The 20,376-nt window shown below is 38.7% G+C and overlaps 1 protein-coding gene across 1 annotated transcript in view; it reads right to left on the bottom strand.

Annotated features, from left to right (window-relative positions):
- COL24A1 (collagen type XXIV alpha 1 chain) overlaps positions 1 to 20,376 on the bottom strand; it is a 158,541-nt gene that overhangs the window by 16,461 nt on the left and 121,704 nt on the right. The window contains exons 34-50 of the mRNA XM_061465185.1: positions 20,168 to 20,221; positions 16,599 to 16,652; positions 15,627 to 15,680; positions 15,358 to 15,411; positions 14,433 to 14,486; positions 13,735 to 13,842; positions 11,558 to 11,611; positions 10,969 to 11,076; positions 10,575 to 10,628; positions 9,757 to 9,810; positions 8,427 to 8,483; positions 6,627 to 6,680; positions 5,599 to 5,652; positions 5,439 to 5,492; positions 5,016 to 5,069; positions 3,234 to 3,341; positions 680 to 787 (exon numbers count right to left, since the gene is read on the bottom strand). Of these exons, the coding sequence (XP_061321169.1) occupies positions 680 to 787; positions 3,234 to 3,341; positions 5,016 to 5,069; positions 5,439 to 5,492; positions 5,599 to 5,652; positions 6,627 to 6,680; positions 8,427 to 8,483; positions 9,757 to 9,810; positions 10,575 to 10,628; positions 10,969 to 11,076; positions 11,558 to 11,611; positions 13,735 to 13,842; positions 14,433 to 14,486; positions 15,358 to 15,411; positions 15,627 to 15,680; positions 16,599 to 16,652; positions 20,168 to 20,221 (1,137 nt within the window). The remainder of the gene's footprint in view (positions 1 to 679; positions 788 to 3,233; positions 3,342 to 5,015; positions 5,070 to 5,438; positions 5,493 to 5,598; positions 5,653 to 6,626; positions 6,681 to 8,426; positions 8,484 to 9,756; positions 9,811 to 10,574; positions 10,629 to 10,968; positions 11,077 to 11,557; positions 11,612 to 13,734; positions 13,843 to 14,432; positions 14,487 to 15,357; positions 15,412 to 15,626; positions 15,681 to 16,598; positions 16,653 to 20,167; positions 20,222 to 20,376) is intronic.

Here is a 20,376-nt window from a genome sequence, read left to right as displayed (position 1 = left end):
TTCATGAAAAGATGACAAAGACAATATTTCCCTCCCCCAGTTTTCAAGTGAATGAAGATTTTAAGAAACTGCTTACCAAGAAAATCTCAGAGAGCACTGCAAATTACGTTTTTAGATGAAAAAGCCTGTTCTAAATGGAGAAAATGATCTTTAATGTTGCATTCTTTGCTTTCTTTACCACTGACATAAGTCTAATTAATATCAGGTTAGACTGATGTCAGGTACCTGGAATTCCCTGGAAAATGGAGCACTCTCAAATGTCTTTCTTTTTGACAGGGCTAAACAGTTTTAAGTCCTGTGTAAATGGATGTCCCAGACACACTTGTTAGGCTTGAAATTACAGTACTTTTCTGCTAATACATGTTCAAATCATCCAAACTGTTCTAGTATTACCTAAGTTTAAAAAGAAAAGTCAGGAAACATCTGGCCCTAAAGCTTTGAGTGAATATACATTTGAATGGCATCTAGAGATGGGAATAGCATCCAGATGGATGGGACCTCAGTTCTCCAATTACAATTCATAGAAGTGAGGTCAGCAAAATTTGCAGCCTTAACCTTCAAACAAGTTCTAATGTCAGTTACTTATATGATTAATAGTAGCATGGTGGCTCCACAATCACTGGAAGACTAAACAATATTAGTAATACTGTATTTAAACAAAAACATCCCATGTGTGTACCTTTAGTCCAGGTGCTCCCATGGGCCCTGGCATGCCTGGCAATCCCTTGGGACCTCGAGCTCCAGGATAACCTGCCAGACCTGGCAAGCCTGAGTTTCCTTTATTACCCTTAACAAATGGAAAAGAATTGATTACAAGCAGAATAGCCAGACATGTTTTTTCATTGCGTGTGAAAACAGGAACATAACATAAAAATCAAAGCCAGTTAATACTTTCTGTATACATGGATACACATTTACTGTACATCAAAATATATGGAAAGGCAATGAACAGCAGTAACATCCTGATTTCTACTAATATTCCAAAAGCATAACCCCATCACACTTTGCAACAAAGCTACATGTTCTTTAACTGTGGCATGGACTGAAGTTTCTGAGGAGTCAAGTTATTATAGTTTAGCAAATCACTGACTGTCAGCAAAGCAGATACCACAGCCCACTGCAATTGCTCAGTTCAGTCTCATCTTAAACCTTGTTCTGCCTTACTGTAAATATAGCATGATATCAATTCTGTGGGATCACCTACCTAGACCTTGAAAGGTTGCTGAGAACATTCAAGAAAATGAGTTACCTCTTTGAGCTTATGCAAAACACCCTCCTCAAGAGGAACAGTTGCCCAGTTGGATCACCAGTTTAAGTACCAGTGACCTAGAAAGAGTAAGAAAATCTTCTGCCCACAGTAGTTGTGCATTCAAGTATATATGGAAGCACTCGCATACTAGTGACTGCTTTCACCTCCCACAGGGAATCATATAGAACAGTTTATGTGAGACCCGATTTTTTTTCCCCAGACCTGAACATTTGCATGTTCAGATTAATAGCCATTAGCACTGATTGCTATTTCTTTTCCAGCTCTCTGTGGAAATATGCAGGAAGAGAATACTAATCTCAGTTACAGAAGATGACTCCTTGAGATGGTTCTTGGTAAAGTATTGGTGAGGTCTGAGGATTCTGAGCTTACAATAAGGAGCTCCTTCTGATGAAAACAAGATGCTGAATTAATTCATTACAGGTGGGCTGAGATTCACAGTATTAATTTTTTTCAAGGAACTCCACATCAAGAAACAAAATGAGAATACCTTCCCACAGAAATGTTCAAATGTTTGTAAATATCAGACCTACAGATAATATTAGTATGGCTGTGTACACTCTGTACGGATTCATACAAAATAACTTTACCACATTAAGAAAGACCAAAACATTTATTACAAATATGCATGAGAACGTCACACTATAAACACAAGAAACTATTTTTAATGAAAAAACATGTTTACTGAGTACATGGAGTTAAGCCAGTTTTGACATGTTAAGAAAAACAAAATTGCTGCCATCCAAATGAATGCTTCTGTGATGTCATTTAGCAGAAACATACATACATAGATATATCTTTTTCTTGTTTCATATGACATTCAGTTAAGCATTCATAGAAATAAAAGTTATATGAAACAGGATTTTTATATTAAATGCGATTTTCAGGGCTTTGAAAATGGTAGTGTGGCTTACAGCCTGATGGACTGATAAACTTACATAGCAAAAGTTCTGTTCTTTTTACTCACTGTGACAAAAATCAGTTACAAGCCTCTCTTTATTACAATTTATAATGCTAATATATATTGTTAATATGGAGTAGTGGAGTCTACTTTTAATACGAAAGATGACATTTTGAGTGGAAAGGCAAAAATGTGAGTATTCTTTGGGGTGACACTCCTAAATCCAATTCCAAAGAATTTCAATTACTTGGAAGAGGTTCTGTAGGACTTTATCTGAAACTGGAGAGGCTTGAACAGGGTACATCTGCCCCCTACGGGTAACTTGTTTCATTTTCTCTTTGTTCAACCAGGCAGGAAATTTATACTCGTGTCTCATTTGGCTCCTTGAGTAATTCCTGACACCAAATCTAACTTGGCATCTTTTTAAAACAATGAATTGTCCATCTAACTAGAACTACTTGAAAGTCAGATCAAATTGGTTCCAACAACAAGAACAACTAAAGGAATTTTCTCCCTCCTCTGTGGAGCGAGTAAGCAGAGATGTGCCATTGCTCTCAGAAGTAGCAGGTCACAGCAAAGAACAGAAAGATGAAAAACCTGCTTCCAAAAATGCTTCCAGATACCTCAGGTACCTGATACTCTTTTTCACTGGTTTTGTGCAAACCTTCAGAATCGCTTCGGTAGAGAGACATAGGTTAGAAATTCAATGATAGTAAGGAAAATGTGGGATTCTCTCTCAGCCTGAGAGGAGACACTCTCAGCTGGGACCTACAGCTCTTTTTCAGGAACAAAGCTGTGAAGCTTCTCTGATTAAGAAAACACTTTCACTTAGCTCCAGTTACTACTAACAAATGCTACTGAAATAGTTGCTCTCCCAGCACACATCCCTTATGCTAATTTTATATCCTAGCCAGAAAAAAAAAAAAAAAGAAGAAAACAAAATAACTGGTCTCGTTTTCAAGATACACAGGGAACTGAAAATTGTTCCTTCTTCTTAAACACAGTAACCTTAGAAAATTTGTAAAGTAAAATGACATAAAGAGAGGTATGTAGAAAGCAACCTACCTTCAGGCCAGGCATCCCTGACGGCCCAGGCTTGCCTGGGTTCCCAGGAACACCTTCTGGTCCAGGATACCCGACTGTTCCTTTTTTCCCTGCTGGCCCTAGTTTTCCCTTAAAAGAAATTCAAATCAAATATAGCACTGTTGGCACTCTTCATTTTCACCATCACAGAACTAGATTTTAGTCACAGTATTTCCTAAACCCTACATAATAACAGATCCAGTGAATGAATACTTGCAGAAGGAGCTCCGAGTTAGGATGAGCTCTGAGTTTGGTTTAAAATGCTATTGACTTCACCTTAAACTTGGTGTGTTGTGGGATTTGAGCAACTTCAGCTGAAACCCTGGGGCTGATCCCTCTGTGTACCAGGCCTGGAAGATGGCTGAGAGTGTTGATTCTTAAACTGAAGCAAGGAAACCTGACAAAGTAATCTATTTATCCCTTTAAAAAAAAAACAACCGCATAACTTTTCAGCTTTTATTTTATTAGATACTCTGTCCTGTACATCTGGAAATTGATGCTATCCAAATTTGAACATATTAAAAGAGCGCATGCAAACTCCTAACAAAGCAAGTTTGTGCTAACTGTTGCTATACTTGTATGAAAAAGACTCATGTCACATCCATCACAGGGCAGTGATTTTTTCTTCACAATTATTTCCCTTTAGACTGATATACACTATATCTTGAGGGGTTTGGAGTTCAGCAAGTATCTCTGCATGAATGAGTTTCTCAACAATTTAAAGTATGCTAACTACAACACATCTTGTTTGAAAAGGTACCGTTAACAACTGCCATACAGAATATAAGAACCATACCATCTTAATCTTATTTCTAATTTCTGGCTGCTCAAGCATCTTGCACTTGGGATGTGCTCAGAAACTTCCTCAACTTCTAGTTTTAACTGTCTTCTCCTGCTCACTTCTCGTATGTCTTGCCTTTCCCTCTTTTCCTTTGTCTGCTGAATGACACACTCCCTGCAGTCCCTCAGAGGAAAGAGCTGAGTATTTACAAAGGACAGTTTTGTCCTTGCTTTAAAAAGGCTCTTTTTGCTCTCTGCCCAGCAGGTACAAGCTCTGTAAAGCAGCTGTGTTTCTCTGGTTACTGACAATGTTTTTATGTGAGGTAGTAGAAGTTATTTACAATACATGCTTGTGTTGTACTACTTATTAGGGGACCAAAATAGCCTTGATGCATTTTGTTCTTGGTTATGTTTACAGAACACCTACTGCTTCCCGCTCTTTCTTCTCCCTGAGGGAGAATGGGATGCAAGTCAGCTTCCCTACAGTAACTCAAGAAAGAACATGAAAAATTTCATCCCAAGGCAAGCAAGAGAAAGGAGTAAAACTGAAGGGATTTGCCAGCGATATCCATCACGGACATACGGATCCAGGCTTCTGTAGGCTGCAGCTGTTCAAAGAACTGATGGGAGCCAGGAGGGAACAGCAGTACAGATCTGTGCAATATAGTGGGACAACTTCCACATGTACTACAGGTCATGTGCAAAATGACCTAATCAAGTAACTTTACAAGTGGGGAGGATCGTGCTATATTAGCTGCTCTTTGCTTCTATGTGCTGTGTAATCAAATCGAATTCAATGCGATTTAGCGCAGTTTTGAAAATTACTTTGTATTCTCACAAGGGATCCTTTACATTTCCTGAACACTAAGAAGGCTTTTTCGAGTGAGTGCAAGACCTTCTGGTACCACTGGCATGACTCAATTTTGGTTTTATTAGCTGTTATTTTCTTTGTTTTATAACCCGAAGATAAAATCTATTACTTACAGGAATTCCAGGTTTGCCTGCTTGACCCATTGCTCCTTTCTTCCCTGTGGGTCCCTAAAAGTTACAAATACTTGTGAGCTGACAAATGTCAATGGAGTTGCACTATGAAACTTCTCAAACAAAATGTCTCGTTTAAGTTGCAATTGCAACTGGTATTGCAAGAACACTTCTCAAAAGCCAATGAAAATGACCCCATGAGAGAATATAAAATGCTTTGGGCAATTTTCGGCACACCACCAAGATGAACTACTATTTCTAAAGGAAAAGATTTAGTCTTTGATACTTTTCATTACTTGCTCTGTAAAGGAAACCCAAAACACCAAGTTTTAGCCTTATATAACAGTTTTCCAAGGATAGTCAGCAAACAGTGAAAACATAAAAATTCCAATTAAGTACAGTTTTGCTTTACTTTTTTCTACTTACTTCTGAACCTCTTTCTCCTTTTGGTCCTTGCTCTCCCAAGTCACCTGGCTCTCCCTTTGGAAAGAACATATATTAAATAAATAAAAAGAATCATGCGAATGCAGCTAAACACACATTTGCAACAGCCAATAGAGAAATCTCACTTGTTTGAAACACTTACTGGAGGCCCCTGCTGTCCAATAGGTCCTCTAAGCCCTGGAAGACCTATAGGACCCTGGGAAGCAGAAAAAATAGCATATTGCAATACAAGCAACTCAGGATGTCACACTTGGCAAGCTACAGATTTCCTTGTAAAGGCCATCTTGAGAGGTTCTGGGTGGCCTGAGCTTCCTAACGTGACCTAGATAAAATATGCTCAGCTCTCCTGACATCAGACCTTAGGAACTACATATTGTTTAAACATTTCTGCACTTCTGAAAGCATAGATTGTCTCCATTTCATTGATTTATTACTATGTCTATCTTTATTATCTGTGTAACTTAAACAGGATGTTCCATGTCAAGGGCTGTCTCTTTCATACTTCAGCAAACAAATCATTATCAGTGATTACTGTGATCAGTTACAATCCAATTTGTCTATGCTAAAAGGCTGAATATGCTTCATGAATAATTATTAGGCTTAGATCTACAATGAAATAGTGCTTAAATTTCAGAGAAAAATGTTAATTCATTCAGTATTACAGAATCACATAATTGTTTAGGTAGAAAAGGCCAGGTAGAAAAGGTTGTGCAGGAACATGCCGTTAGATTTTGAGCATTTCCAGAGATGGAGACTCCATAACCTCTCCGGGAAGCCTGTTCTGGTGCTCAGTCATCCTCACAGTGAAAACTGTTTTCTTGTGTTCAAAAGGAATTTCATGTGTTTCAGTGTTGAGCCCTTTGCCTCGACTTGACCTGAAACTGGACACTACTGGGACAAGTCTGACTCTTTCATTTTCATTCCCTCTCATCAGGTATTTCTAGACATTAAAACCACCTAAGCCTTCTCTTCTCCAGCTCGTAAGTCCTAGCTTCTTCCCAGCAACTTCTCCTCCTACGAAAGATGCTCCAATGTGTTCAACGAGCTCATCAGTGCAGTGAAGCACAATTTCTGCACACTTATGAGATAAGATGATACTTCTGCTACATTATGTATGCATAGCATGCCATGTTCAAATAAAAAGAATAAAGCAGGAGGCATTAGCATTACCTTGTAACCCTCATCACCAGGTTCTCCTCTGTCTCCACGTTCACCACTAGGGCCCTTGAAAGAAAATCAAAGAGAAAAATATAACAGCTGAACTAACACTCTAATGAAATACAAAAAAGAAGATGGGATTTCTCTCAAAACAGACTAACCAGTAAGACAGAACTGAGGATTACAAATACTAAAGTTAGCTTCTCCTAAGGAATAAACATTCCTTTTTTCCTAAACAAAATGCACTGCAGTCAGACAGTAGCCACTGTCTGAAGTATTTTGTAACCGAAGACTGGAATCTTGAAAATAGATCTTACGTGAGCATAAATGAAACAGAAGTATTGACCTCAGTACGACTTCTCCAGGTTTGTACCCATATGTATGATACCTGAACTAAAAAAATCTCCATAAATAAATGAAGAAACTTTGTTTTTAAGACATGCAAGGAAAAATCTTCTACGGATTCTGTAAGTTAACCCATGAAAACTTGGGTTCTTTTGTGAAATCACTTGCTTCTGACATACTCAGAATCTGCTTTAATTTTGAAGTTTGTCCTAATAAAAAGGTAATCTCAATTCCTCGTCATGCTTTGCACATATAAGAACTGCACAGGAGCAGCAGGAATAGAATGATTTTTCTGAGTCACATGGTACTTCCTGCTGTATTCAGACAGCTCACTAGCTCTACTTCAGGGAAAGGCTCTTACTCCAGTCTCACAAGAAATGGGACTTTTCCCCAGAATTTTAACTCTCATTGCAGCAAATCTCAGTCAAAGGAAATGTAATGGGATAGGAAGTCATGCCCACAGGAAGTAAGAATGGCCAAGTCTTTCCCAAAGACATCCAGCCAATCATTAGGCGAAGTAATAAGGGATTGGTTACCCACCTGTCTTAAGTAAAAGCATATAATGAAAAATTGGCCAGACATCACTAACTGCAGTGTATCTTTTACAGTTCATAAATTAATAGACTAGCCACTTCTAGGGCATATTCACCAATAGATGCTATTATGCAATTGTCTGTATACTCTCCAAGGTTTCAGCAGGCTCATGTCATGTTTCCTAAAGGGAATCCATAAGGTGGACAGGCCCTGCTTGCAATATTTGTGCAGTCATCATTACAGGGATAGTTTGGCTGCAGCAGAATTGGCTAGAGTCTCTTCTGTAATGCGTTACCATAAGTAAATTAAGAACCTAGTCCAGACTCTGTCTTCAGTTACATCAGGGTCTTAGAAGTCCTGCCTTTTGAGAAGGTGGGGTATAAATATTAAGGTTAATCTGAAGATAAATTGGCTGTACAAGCATTGCTTCTGGCACAAGCAAAGCCTGAACATGAAACACTTAATATGATTTTGAGATGGCTTTTTTTTTCCCACGTGTTCCTAATTGCTGCAGAGAGATACCCTACATAGGAGTTCAGTAAAAAAAAGGTTACAAAATGCAATTCTCTCTAAACCAGCTAAATTAGCTTTGTAGTGATAATGAAATAAATAAAAACACAGTTCTGGTTAGTAAAGCAATTAAGTACAATTCAGAATAAACAGAAAGGGAAAAATTCTGTTCCAAAATGTGCTGGGCTAAACACAGACTAATGGCATTAGCGTAATTAAACACAGGGCACATGTGCTTACGCAGGAAAAAGCACATGACTGCATTTTTCAGAGAGGGATTACTGATTAAAGGACCATCATTCTGCATTTTTGTACAAGGGAGTACTGAGTCCTGAGACATCAATACAAAGTTTCAGGAAGAACCTGCACTGCCTCTTGTCTTCAGAGGCACTGAGATATTTTTTTTGAGAAAGAAAGACCTACTGGTTCACCTATGGGCCCAGGCGGTCCAAGGACTGTGTTGTCTTCACCTGAGTAACCCTAAAACAAAGATATGCATTAAAATACATTGGCTCAGAAATTCAACCTCATCTACCATGCGCATATGCTCAAATGCTAATAAACATGCACAGAGCATACTTTATAGATGCTAAAAGTAAATGTGATGATTATGGTTTTAATACAGTGGAAATGATAACTCCATTTTATATGCACATAAACTTCCCTAAAACATTTAGGATTAAAAAAAGCTAAGTATTTGCCCTGTTCTCAAAGGCAGCTATAAAAAGTAAGTATTTGAACAATGTCCATGTAATCATTCCTTTATTTAATAAAAGAAAGGATAAACAGGATATTCGACAAAAGGAAAAAAAGAAAACTTCTTCCACTGTTTTGAGAAATATGCATAATAAAAACAAGTGTAGAGAAGACTCCAACACTCTGCCTGAACTCTGTTAAGCTTTAAATATGAAACAACTGCCATCCAAACTAATAGACAAAAAGTTATCTCTTCCAGATGATATTTACCAATATTTAATGAGAAGAGGCTCATGTCTGAAATACGACTAAGGGTTTCCCAAGGGCAAAGTGCCTTTTCAGAAGTGACCAAGCAAGCTAGACACCTAGCTCCCAACAATTTAATTTTCAGTTATATCAGAATCTATTTGTAACATAAGCCATTCATTGCTTATTCGTAATATTCATTGCAAAACTGGTCCTAATACAAGAATGTATTTCCCGTCAAGTGCAATTCCAAACTAATCTTCATGAAGGGAAAACCTGTACCTGCATGGAGCCACACAAACTTCAGTCAGCATATAAATTTGTATGCAGGATTAGAGGCTTGAAAGAACAATAGTGAATTTGACACTAAAATAGCAGCACGGAGGCAACATTCTGCCCATAACATTTTATATTAAGCACAGACCTCTGTACATCTTAGTTTGACTTTCAGCAATATCTGTGGGTGTACTCACAGGCTTAAAGCTACAAAAATACTTTGCTGGTTTCACAGTGATTTCTGTCTGCAGCACTCACTAAGGGCAGTGGTGCTATCTGCTACAACAGAATGCGTTTCTTACAATGGATACCTTCTGTTTAGAACCTGAAACATCTCAACTGCATAATTTGGAACTCTTGCTCTGAATGATCGGTTTCCTTAATTTTGCATCTTGTTCTCATATTTTTTCACAATACTAATAAATATTGCAAATGGTGTTTTTTGCTGCATGCTGTGGAAAACAGTGAAGATGCAGGAACATTTTACACTTTGAGTAATTATAAAGGGAGAAGACAGTATAATCCATCTTTATACCTTTTCTCCTTTAGGTCCTGGAGGCCCTGGAGGCCCTGGAGCACCTTGGTGACCCTAAAGAAGCAAACAAAACAAACATTAATTCAAAAAAAAATTATTTAAGAAATAATTCTCAACTTTTCTTTTAGCTGCCTGTTACTATTATTTTTTTGCTGCTTGCTAATAATGCTAAATAGCAATGAGGCACAAAATTAATGGGCCCAGACAGAAAATGTATTGTGTGCAGGAAAAGCTCTGTGCACAGTGGGAAACCAAAGGTTCTGGCAGGGTTTGATGCAGGTGAGGGGAGCCAGGCTGGCTCTCGCTTCAGGGCTAAGGCCACTGATGGGGTTTTCTGTTTGGTCTTTAAGAGCAGGATTCAATCCATCTATGATAATGAATATAAATTATTTTTCAGTGAAAGCCACGATATCTTTATGATCTTCAACTAACCTCATTCAGTTTCTGTTACTGAAATGGAAACTGCCTGGTCAGATAGTAGGCAGAGGTGGTGGGGGGTGCTGAACAATCTTTATAATGGATAGCTGTAGTAGTCTTATAGGAACTTTATTCACAAGGGGTGAGATACACAGGACAAACAAGAATTTCAAATCTGTGGTAAAAACAACTGCTAGTGAACTCACAAAAACCAGTCAACATAGCCTAAGACTAGTATTTCTGAATGGGCAATGCCATGCCATATAAACATATGTGAGATCTGACACTCCAATAGATATTTGTGTATTCTAGGTACAGATCCCCATGATATTTGAAATTATTTACAGTACCACAAACTTACTTAGGGATGTGTGTGTACATAAATTCAATAAAAAACTCACCCCATAACCTGGAATTCCTGGCTCTCCTTCAGGTCCCATTCCTCCTAGGTGTCCCTGTTAATGGAATAATCAGTGATAGAAAAATGAGCTCTCATAAAATGTTACAAAAATGCTTACTTTATAAAAAGTTAAGAATTGGAAAAAGCTTCAAATACTGAGATTTCAGAGCCACAGACAACTTCTTTCTTAGGTCCAACTTCTTTTGGTAAAGAATGGATTTGCCATTGGCACGCATCAGGATGAACAGGCTGGGAAAGACACAGCCTACATCTCCAGCTACATCAAAAAATATTTTTAATGTGCTATAGCTGTGACTTGCCTCTTCCCTTGGAGAGACGCAATTCTGCTAAACCAGAAATACATGAGCTCTTTAAAAAGCATGTTTTGTACGAACCAAGGGGCCTCGAGTTCCTCTTGCACCTTTGGGACCAATTTCTCCAGGCTGGCCAGTGTCACCAGCAGGTCCAATTTCTCCAGGAGGGCCAAGCTGTCCCTTTTCCCCCTGTTGGTGTTATTGTATTGAAAAAAATAACAGATTGATACAAAGTTCCAAAATGCAGCTTATGCTTAACCAAATTGTGTAACAGCACTATTTAATAGGAGTATTACATTTACATCTATATTGACATATGCATTTACTATAGTTCTTGGAATGTCTGAATCTAGAACTCTGCAGTGAAAAAAAAAACCAACAGCTAAAGCCTATTACTTTTGTTTTAGCCAAAGGTTAATGTTATTTGACAGAAGCAGAAACTTATGAGTTAAAAATCAGATCCTGATACAAATTTAAACCTCCAAAGGTCCTGAATGTTATTCATTGCAGAATGATGACAATTCTGATTGCTATGGCTAGAAAGGAAAAATATTGGCTTGAAGCATGACATAAACCAGGGATAGACTTTGTACAATGGGATTATTTTGTAATGTAAATTTGAGTTTCAGATAAGAGGAAGAGAATAGGGCAAGAGAAAAAAAATCACCACCTTCTTTCCTAAACGGCCCCTCTGACCTGGATTTCCTGGTGTCCCTTCAGGGCCCTGTAAATTTATTAGAGAAAAATACATGATTGAGAAAGGCCTGGAAACATGTTTAAACTGTGCTGCAAATTGGATAACTAAGCAAGCTTTTCGTAACGCAGAGAGGTGGGAGGAAAAAAATCTCATTAACTGGATGTGAGCAAGTTAGTAGGACTGTTTCAAGCTAAAGCAGAAACAAGAGGGAAAGCATCAGGGATCATTTACCAAACTAGTGAAAATGCACTGAAAATAAGGGACAAAACCCCCCCAGTAAATCTTGTCCACCCTGAAAGTATTACTTTAGGAATAACATTGCTTCCAGAGAACCACTGGATTTAGATAAATACAATACACAACCAAAGAAAAACTAAGATGGCTGTGCAGATGAGGGGTGCTACAGCCCTGCTGCCCTCTAGGTCACTTCAAAACCTGACCGTCCCAGTGTGACCACTCCTCACTGGTTTCAATTTATCCAAAAGCTCTGTGAATTAGAGAGGGTATTTTAGCTTCAGTTTTGGATAAAGAAAGATATATTGGTTTTGGTTTGGGGGCTTCTGGGTTTTTTAAGTTATTGTGGTGATAGGCTGGGGTAAATATAGTTTAAACTGATTTGAGAAGCTTATTTGTTGTTTTGTAAGTTTTATTTAAGGAAAATGTAGTATTACTCTCATCCCAATAAAAAAGCCTTATAGAATTGATTATAGGAAATGGATTTCCACATTTATACCTGTTTAGATCTGTCCACATCCCCAGGAGGACAAACCAAAACCATTATGTGAACACTCCCAGACATTGAATTGCCAGACCCACCTGTCTCACTGAGGCACAGCAGCACTGCTGATGTTGTTTATGGTATACAACTATAACTACACACAGTGCAGATATGCCAGGGCTGAGCTGTTTTATGATAATTTCAATATATTAAACTTTCAAGCTTCTCCAGAATTGCCAAAACAGGAAAAAAAAAGTCAGGGTGATACTGCATCAGAAACAAAAATTGTTCTGCAGCACACACTAAGTGTGCTGACAACTAAACCAGCATTTTTTTCCTTCACTAGTTCAGTGTGAAGAACCCAGGATTAAAGACAGCAGATTGTAACACTGATGCCTAGAGGACAGAGCAGGCAGTGCTCACAGCCATTGACAGCTGGCTCTCCAACTGATGTTTACTCAGGCTCCATCATAATGTAAGAGCTACAGCAAAGGCAGCCAGAGGACTGTGAATGAGAGCATGATGATTTTTGGTAAGAGAATCTGATGTCTGACTTAAGGCTATATAATGCTTTGGAAACTGTGCTCCAGAATATTAGTTTACATTAAGAAGTTGCATAAAACTTCAAAAATCAGCAAAACAGATTTTATAGATGGACTCCAGCTACTAGGAGTGATGTCAGAATAAATACGCAAACTGATCTAACAATGTTGACCATGGATCCCAATGCTTGTTTATTGTTTGACCCAGGTATGCTTGCTGCCATTTCTCTCCACCTGCAATCTCTTGAGTTGTCTGTGGCAACTGCTGCTCTCACGGTATGTTTATTTAATTCCTTTCACAGAGGTGCCACAATGAAGTTAATTAAAGAATAAATATTTTTTAGGAACAAAAAGGAATAATGAAATTCCTTCTTCTTTCTCCTTATTTTTTTACTATATGTAGCCCTGGGACAGTAAACAAAGTCATGAGTAGGGAAAGCTATACAGAACAATGGCAGATCTCGCAGCACATTTTATGGCAATCTTGCCAATTTCTTTGTGTGTTTTTAAAATTTAAAGAATGTTCTAATACCTTGAGATTGCTCACAGTCTCCAAATGAAAGTGACGATAGAGACTAATGACAGAATATTGCCTGAAGAGATCTAAAGTGAGAGGCTCCAGATTGTGTGGTGTATGTGTCTGGATGACAAGTGGTGAGGAAGCACTATCTGTTAAGAGATCCCAGATTTAAGATAGGAAAAACATTGGCCTTCTCTCTCTACCAACCCTAAAAAGCTGAACCACTTAAAAAAGGAAGGAAAACCAATTTAAAGATGTTCATTTCTAATTGCACCAGCCCTGCAAAGTAAAAGAAGCAAGCAAAACTAAATGGAAAATTATTGGGAAAAGCAAATGTACAAGAAGTCCACTTCAACCTGAAAACACTTACAGGAATGCCCATTATGCCAGGCTCACCAAGGGGTCCAGCAATTCCTGGTAACCCCATCTCTCCTTTTTCACCACCTTCTCCAAGAAGTCCCTGGTCTCCTGAGTCTCCCTAAAACAAATGGGAAAAAGAAAGCCAAAACAAAACCCCAATTTAGTCAAGCTTCTGCTCTGGAATTACTTATTCTTGAGAAAAGCGAATTCTGAGTCTTCAGGTTTGACAGAAAGCTCCCTAAAGCTGATGGGAATTTTACCAGTCAAATTGATGTCAGGGTCCAAGTTAGGGAATTTCCATCTCATTCATACATTTCGGCAGCCAGATTTTGCCTCACTCACCATGTATGTCCTCTGGGACATGCCCTGTCCTGGTACCTGCCACAGTGCCTGGCACAGCACTGATTTAATGCAGGGAATGGAGCAGCCTTGGGCTTATTCTCTCCAGCATGATAGTCGCTACAGAAATAAGCTGTACTCAGTTCTCCAGCTTGCATTTCTGTGTCAAGCCATTCAACTTTGCAGCCCCTGCAGAGTATTTATGTGCCTAAAAGGCTCAGGAAAGCCTACAATATATAGGGCCTCCTATGTTAAAACTAAATGCACTCAACTGGCTTCTGTTGATCTGGTGAAATAGGAGAAAAAGAAGAGACTTTGGTCCTTAAGTTGATGTGACTGCTTTGTATCTGTTACAAAAACTGCATGTACCTTTGAGCCATCCTTCCCTTGAACGCCGTCTTCTCCTGGGGGTCCTGGTTCACCCTTATGAAAAGGAACAGGTAAAGATACTGGTAACTTGCAACTTTTGATGCATATAGTAAAAAAGCAAATATGAACTGCCCTATACTAAACGTAGTATTTCAGACACAGTGGTATGGTTAAGTCCAGAGCACCCACTGTGGATCAGTAACAGGAATTACTCTTCTCTAAGGACAGGCAGGACTACTAAATGCACCTGGCTGGAGATTTTGGGCAGGAGGAAAACACAAATGCAAGGAGCTGATTGAAAAAGAGAGCTCAACGGTAATACATATGTCTGAAAGGATATGGCTTATACTCTTTTAAAAGTGTCCTTGATAAAATCTGTTCCTAGCACTTTAAAAGTTTTTTTCAGCCTTCAAAGGTAGGCAACTTTTGGGGTCAGATGAGGGGGGTAAGATGCACAGGAAGAATAAGCAGCAGCACAAATGGTTAGTAAAATTAAGCTCCTAATAAGACATCCACAGCACCAGAAGCAGATCAGCTGCTTTAGATGCTGGTACAGAGAGATTCCCTGCTCTGCTGAGACTATAATGTTCCTATTATCTCACCTAGACTGAGTATCCATACAGAGCAATATCGTGGGCTGATACCTTAACAGCTGGGCTAGACTCCCTTGGATTTACCTTCATGCTCAAAGCCCTCATTCATGTCCCTCAGGGACATAAGACATTTAGAAATATTTCAACATCAAAATCAACACTCTCTTTACCTTTCTACAGTATTATACATTTTTATTTTTTAAAAAGAATATCAGAAAATAGCTTCTTATTGAGCCTTTCTGCCAAGTCAAGATTTCTCAACCTGTATTTCTGACACATTTGTAACATACTTCCCTTCCCTTTAGGGAAGAAGATTAGCATCCATAGCTTACCCTTAAACCTTGGTCACCTGGTTCTCCAACTTTTCCAGCAGGTCCTACATCTCCCTGAAATATCAAAATTAAAATAAATCACTGGATTTTAAGGGGAAATATTCTTAACAATGAAAGGGTTTACAGATAATTCAGTCATCACAACAATATTCCTTAATTGCTCATTTCCCATGTCACTACCTACTTGGCTAATGAATCAGATGACTGATTTGCTTTTATGGAAATCTGAAAATTTAAACAGCACAAGAGAGAATGATTTCAACATTTACCTTTGCACCTGGTTCTCCCTGCAGGCCAGGTTCTCCTTCAGGGCCAGGAGGTCCCTGCATGGCACAAGAACTACTGTTATACACAGTCACCAATAATGATTTTGCAACCATCAAACACCACAGCCAAATCGAAGCACAAAAATGCCATGAGCCACTGGGAAAGAATCATGTCTGAAAAATCAAATTAAGGTAATGCAGTTCTTTGTTCTTACAAGAGCCCAAAAGAAGAAAAAGAAGGAGAGTATAGGAAGAGTTCAAGGACTGCACTGTGGGTCAGGAATGTATTGAAAACTCAGCAATACAACTAAGTCTGTACCTTTCATCATAAATTAGTAGCAAGCTGAGCAAACACCATTCTTTTGTAAATCTGACTGACAATTTCAACACTGTTTAGGCTTGGAGCCAAACAGAGATAGCCTTTGGAGAACAAAGCCCTTTCTGGAGTCTTCAGCCCTTAAAGACTTAATGGTATCAGATTGCTTCTTGTAAAGTTTATGTTTAAACCTTTTTTTTAATAGTCAGAAGACTGGATTGTGGGTGACTGAAGAAAAGCATTTCTTTGAGGAAGCCAGATCTGTTCCGTTCTAAGTGAGCTCATCCCTCAGTTACTTCATTACAAATGTGGCTAACAAGTGCTGTCATATTTTCTTCAAAGCAAAAAGTAGAAGCAAAAGTTAGCAAGATGACTGCCCGCAGCTGCATTTCTTCCTCTCCCACTTGCAAGGACACATGATTAATGCTGTTCTGCTGTCTAACTGCAAGGAGAATAGGGCTTCCAAAAAAAGCTCAAGTAAACATTCAAACATTCACCTTTGAGGTGCAGATGTCATGAATGTGCACTCAAAGACAGTGCTCATTTTTCAAGTAAGAGAGTCTGGAAGGTTGCAATAAAAGTAGTTTCTAAACACAATGTCCAGGCTTATTCAGTTGCTGGAGTGTTTACAATTATGATAGAAATTATTAAAAGCTCACCTCAAAACCCATTTCTCCAATAGGGCCAGCTTCTCCAGGTTGTCCTCTTAGACCCTGGCATTAAACAAAATTTTGGATGCATCATTCAATTAACATTAAATTACATTGTCTAGTCTTGACTTTGTGTCTTCAGAATTCTTGCAATTGGCATGAAGAACTGTATTTCATTGGTTTTACTCCTGAATCCAGTACTGTATACATGCACCTTGGTGGCGTACAGTACCAGAGACCTCACTGCCAACCCTGACACACTGAAATGGACTTCAAATAAGAGCAGAGATTTCTTTTCTTTTAGACCAAAAGTAAATTATTGTTTAAGCTAAGCTCTCCTCTTGATTAACCGAGACATTGTTTAATTAAGGTTTGTTAAACTGTCTGGTTTGCTTTGTGGAAAATCCTACAGTCTGGTATGGAATTAACTGAAAACAACTACTGTGTGCTTCACTGTGGATTTAGCAATGTTTATACAGAACAACCACTGAGGTGTAATGGACTAAAGGCTGGAGCCTTTTGGTAATATTAATAACTATACTATAAGCATTTTCTTACCAACCTTTCTGTAATTAATAAATTCCTTGCAGTAACATGTAGTGTTTGAGAGTTTCCTAAAGCAGCATGCGCAGATTCTCTGCACGTTAGATTGTCCACCTCTGCTCACAGAGTTGGATTTGTGCACTGGTGGGTAGAAGTTGCCTGAAACAGCTTACACCTCATTCCATAGCCACTGTGAACGTATGTCAAGACAGATCAACCCTCTGGATGTATCCAATCTTTGAACTTTCAGAAAGTTCACATTTATCCCTTTGGGACTCATCTGCGTTTAAGTACATTCTAAATTCAAAACATGTTGTTGATCTATTACTCTCATGTAAAATAAAGATACTGCTACCAGTATTTATCGTAGAGGGCTTTTACACAAATATTTATTCCTTTTTGTTTCACTTCCTCTTACAGACTCCACATATGGTTTTACTCCTCCTGGTAACTGATAACATGAGTATATTCTTCCCTTGTTACAACAACGTAAATTGTGTATTACTGAGAGGGTTTCAGCAGATGCATATATTTTACCCTATAGCTTCGGTTAAGTGTAACTGAATTTGCATTTAATTTCCTGTTCAGAAGTCAGCTGGTCCTAAACTAAGTTTTCTGGCTTTCAATTGCATCAACTCCATGGCATTCCACTAGGCAAGTGTCACAGAGCTTAAGTTTGATTCATGAGTCAAGTATTTCTTCATAATATTACCATGGAGCTATACATGCTGGATTGGTGATGGAGCTTTCCCCTGAGACTTTCAGGGAATTTCAGAAGCCAAAAATTTATAACAATGTAGGGACTCCTTTTAACCATTAAAAAGAGGTAATTTGCAAAGAAAGGTTTTACTGAAATACCTGACAAGTAAGTTAGAGTATAATTTAGATAAAGCGTGTTACTACAAATAGTTCTAGTTGCTTACATTTTTTGCTTCTGCACCAACAATTAGGGGTTTTCTCCTCTGTGGAGAACTAGTGACAGGGACAGAGAAACTGCTTCAGCAGCTGGCTTTCATGTAGTGACCAGCTGACAGAAGATGAAATCAAGCTGCTTGGATGGGCAAATTAAAGAGTCACACGTTTCAGTCCATAACAGCTTGTATAATTTTTGTCACTTTTTCCTAGCTCCATAGACCATTTTCTGAAGACACTTTAATCTTTCATCACTTGAAAGAAAAGATACCCTCTTCAAAGGCTAAGCTTTACTTACTTCTGACACTGCACATTTAGATTCTAAGATGATGAGCCCAGCAGAAATGTAGGTTGCTAAAGAGTAGACCACTTAGATTAGATAAGGCTGATAGTCATTCTATATATAAGAAAATTCAGATTTGACCAGAAAATGGCAGGAATTTTATGTATAAGCCTTGCATTTTAAAGCTCTCAGATATCACAACATGAAGATTAGAGAAAATAAATGGAAGCGATAAAGTGACAGAAATCCAATAATAACTGTTAGAAAATACATTTTCTGTTGAAACATTTTGCCACTCCTACAAGCTGGCAGCTGTCCTGGGTTCAGCAGTAGCAGTCATTTTTCTCCTTCTTGGTAGTTGGTGCAGTGCTGTTTTGACTTTCGGCTTGGGAACAGAGCTGATAACAATGATGTTTTGGTTTGGCCAAGGACTTTGTGAGGCTCATGCTCTGCCAGGGAGGAGGGGAAGCCGGGAGGAAGCAGAGACGGGACACCTGACCCAAACTGACCAAAGGGGTATTCCATACCACAGCACGTCATGCCCAGGATGTAACTGAGGGTTACCCGGAAGGGCTAGGGGACTGCAGGGTTGGAGGAGGTATTGGTCAGAGCTTGGTTGGGCTGGGGGGGGAGTTATCAGTCGGCTGGTGGTGAGATGTTGTATTCTCTTCCCTTGTTATTTCCTTTATCATTATTATAATTGGTGGTAGCAGCAGTGATTTGTGTTATACCTTAGTTACTAAACTGTTCTTATCTCAACCTGTGGGAGCTGCATTCTTTTGATTCTCCTCTCCATCCCTCTGGGAGTAGGGGGAGGGAAAGAAGGGGGGGGGGGGGGAGTGAGTGAATGAGTTGCCTGACTGGGTTTAAACCACGACAGCAGCTCAAGTGAAGTAGGCAATTATACCCAAAGGAAAGTTTACCAAACAAATACCAAAATAAATGTTGGTATTTTTCTAGACCCCAAAATGCGCAATGGATTTCTGTAAGCATGTCAACCTATGGCTTAGTAGAAATAATATTTAATAATAATAGAAATAATAATAATAATTAGTACAAATAACATGCTTTATAGCAACAGTTCACTTTCAAGATTTGAAGTAACTATATGTAATATGAGATGCAAAATAACATTTCAGAAGTTTGACAACTCTAATAGATTTCTCAACTATAAACTGGCAGCTTTCTCCCAAGTACCCCTAGGACAGCACACCCTCTTTCACTGTATTTATTTAACCTGATTTACCCCCAGAGAAAGCGATGTAACACTATTCCTCTCATGGTTGCATTTTACAGCACTTTGCATATACTTGCTGCAGACTCTGCATGAACGTCTGTTACAATATAGGCCACATAAAAGTGAGTGTGGCTTGAAATAGTAACAATCAGAACAAGAATCCATCCAGCAGAGAAATGTCTGAGGTTTACTACAGCAGTCTCTTTTTTGTTGAAAATTCAACCTGCCAAATAGATGTGGTCCCTGAGTTACTCAAGAACTATCCTAAATTTTGCCCCTCAAAAATACCACCAGTATCAGTATTGGCACATATTGACATAATCCATAAAGTAGATGTCTACCCCAATGCAGTGTAAAGCCACATAATATTGTGGTCCAGCTTCTATCACGCTCTCTCATGCTGTGAACCCCTTACGTCAGTGCTTCTGAACACGATTAACAAATCTCCTTATGAACAAGTTAGGCTAAGCAAAGGAGGCAGACCCTAGGCTTGCAGTTTTGCAACAATTACCCCTCAATTCCTATCTAACCACAGCTTGAGTTACCAGGGACGTCTGTATAATACGTGGAAAAATTTTTAAGCAGGCATAAGGATCAACTTACTGGCTCTCCCATTGGTCCCCTGTCTCCTGTGGTTCCAGGAGGCCCAAGCAAACCCTAGAAGATTAAAATAAAATAAAAAAAATCAGTGGAAACAAGCTGTTTCATATTCTGCAAAAAGCCACTTCCTCTCTTATTTCTCCTCACTCAATAACTTGCTCAGAAAGACTCAAGAAATATGTGCAGCCCTTTCTTCTGGTTGGTATGCATTG

Source organism: Pezoporus flaviventris, unplaced genomic scaffold (assembly GCF_033815535.1).
Source record: "Pezoporus flaviventris isolate CSIRO_AGI_PZ_B2104156 unplaced genomic scaffold, CSIRO_AGI_Pfla_v1 ptg000040l, whole genome shotgun sequence".
NCBI classification, from domain to species: domain Eukaryota; kingdom Metazoa; phylum Chordata; class Aves; order Psittaciformes; family Psittacidae; genus Pezoporus; species Pezoporus flaviventris.
Note: the sequence above shows the minus strand (reverse complement) of the source record. Positions and strands in the feature narration are given on the sequence as shown.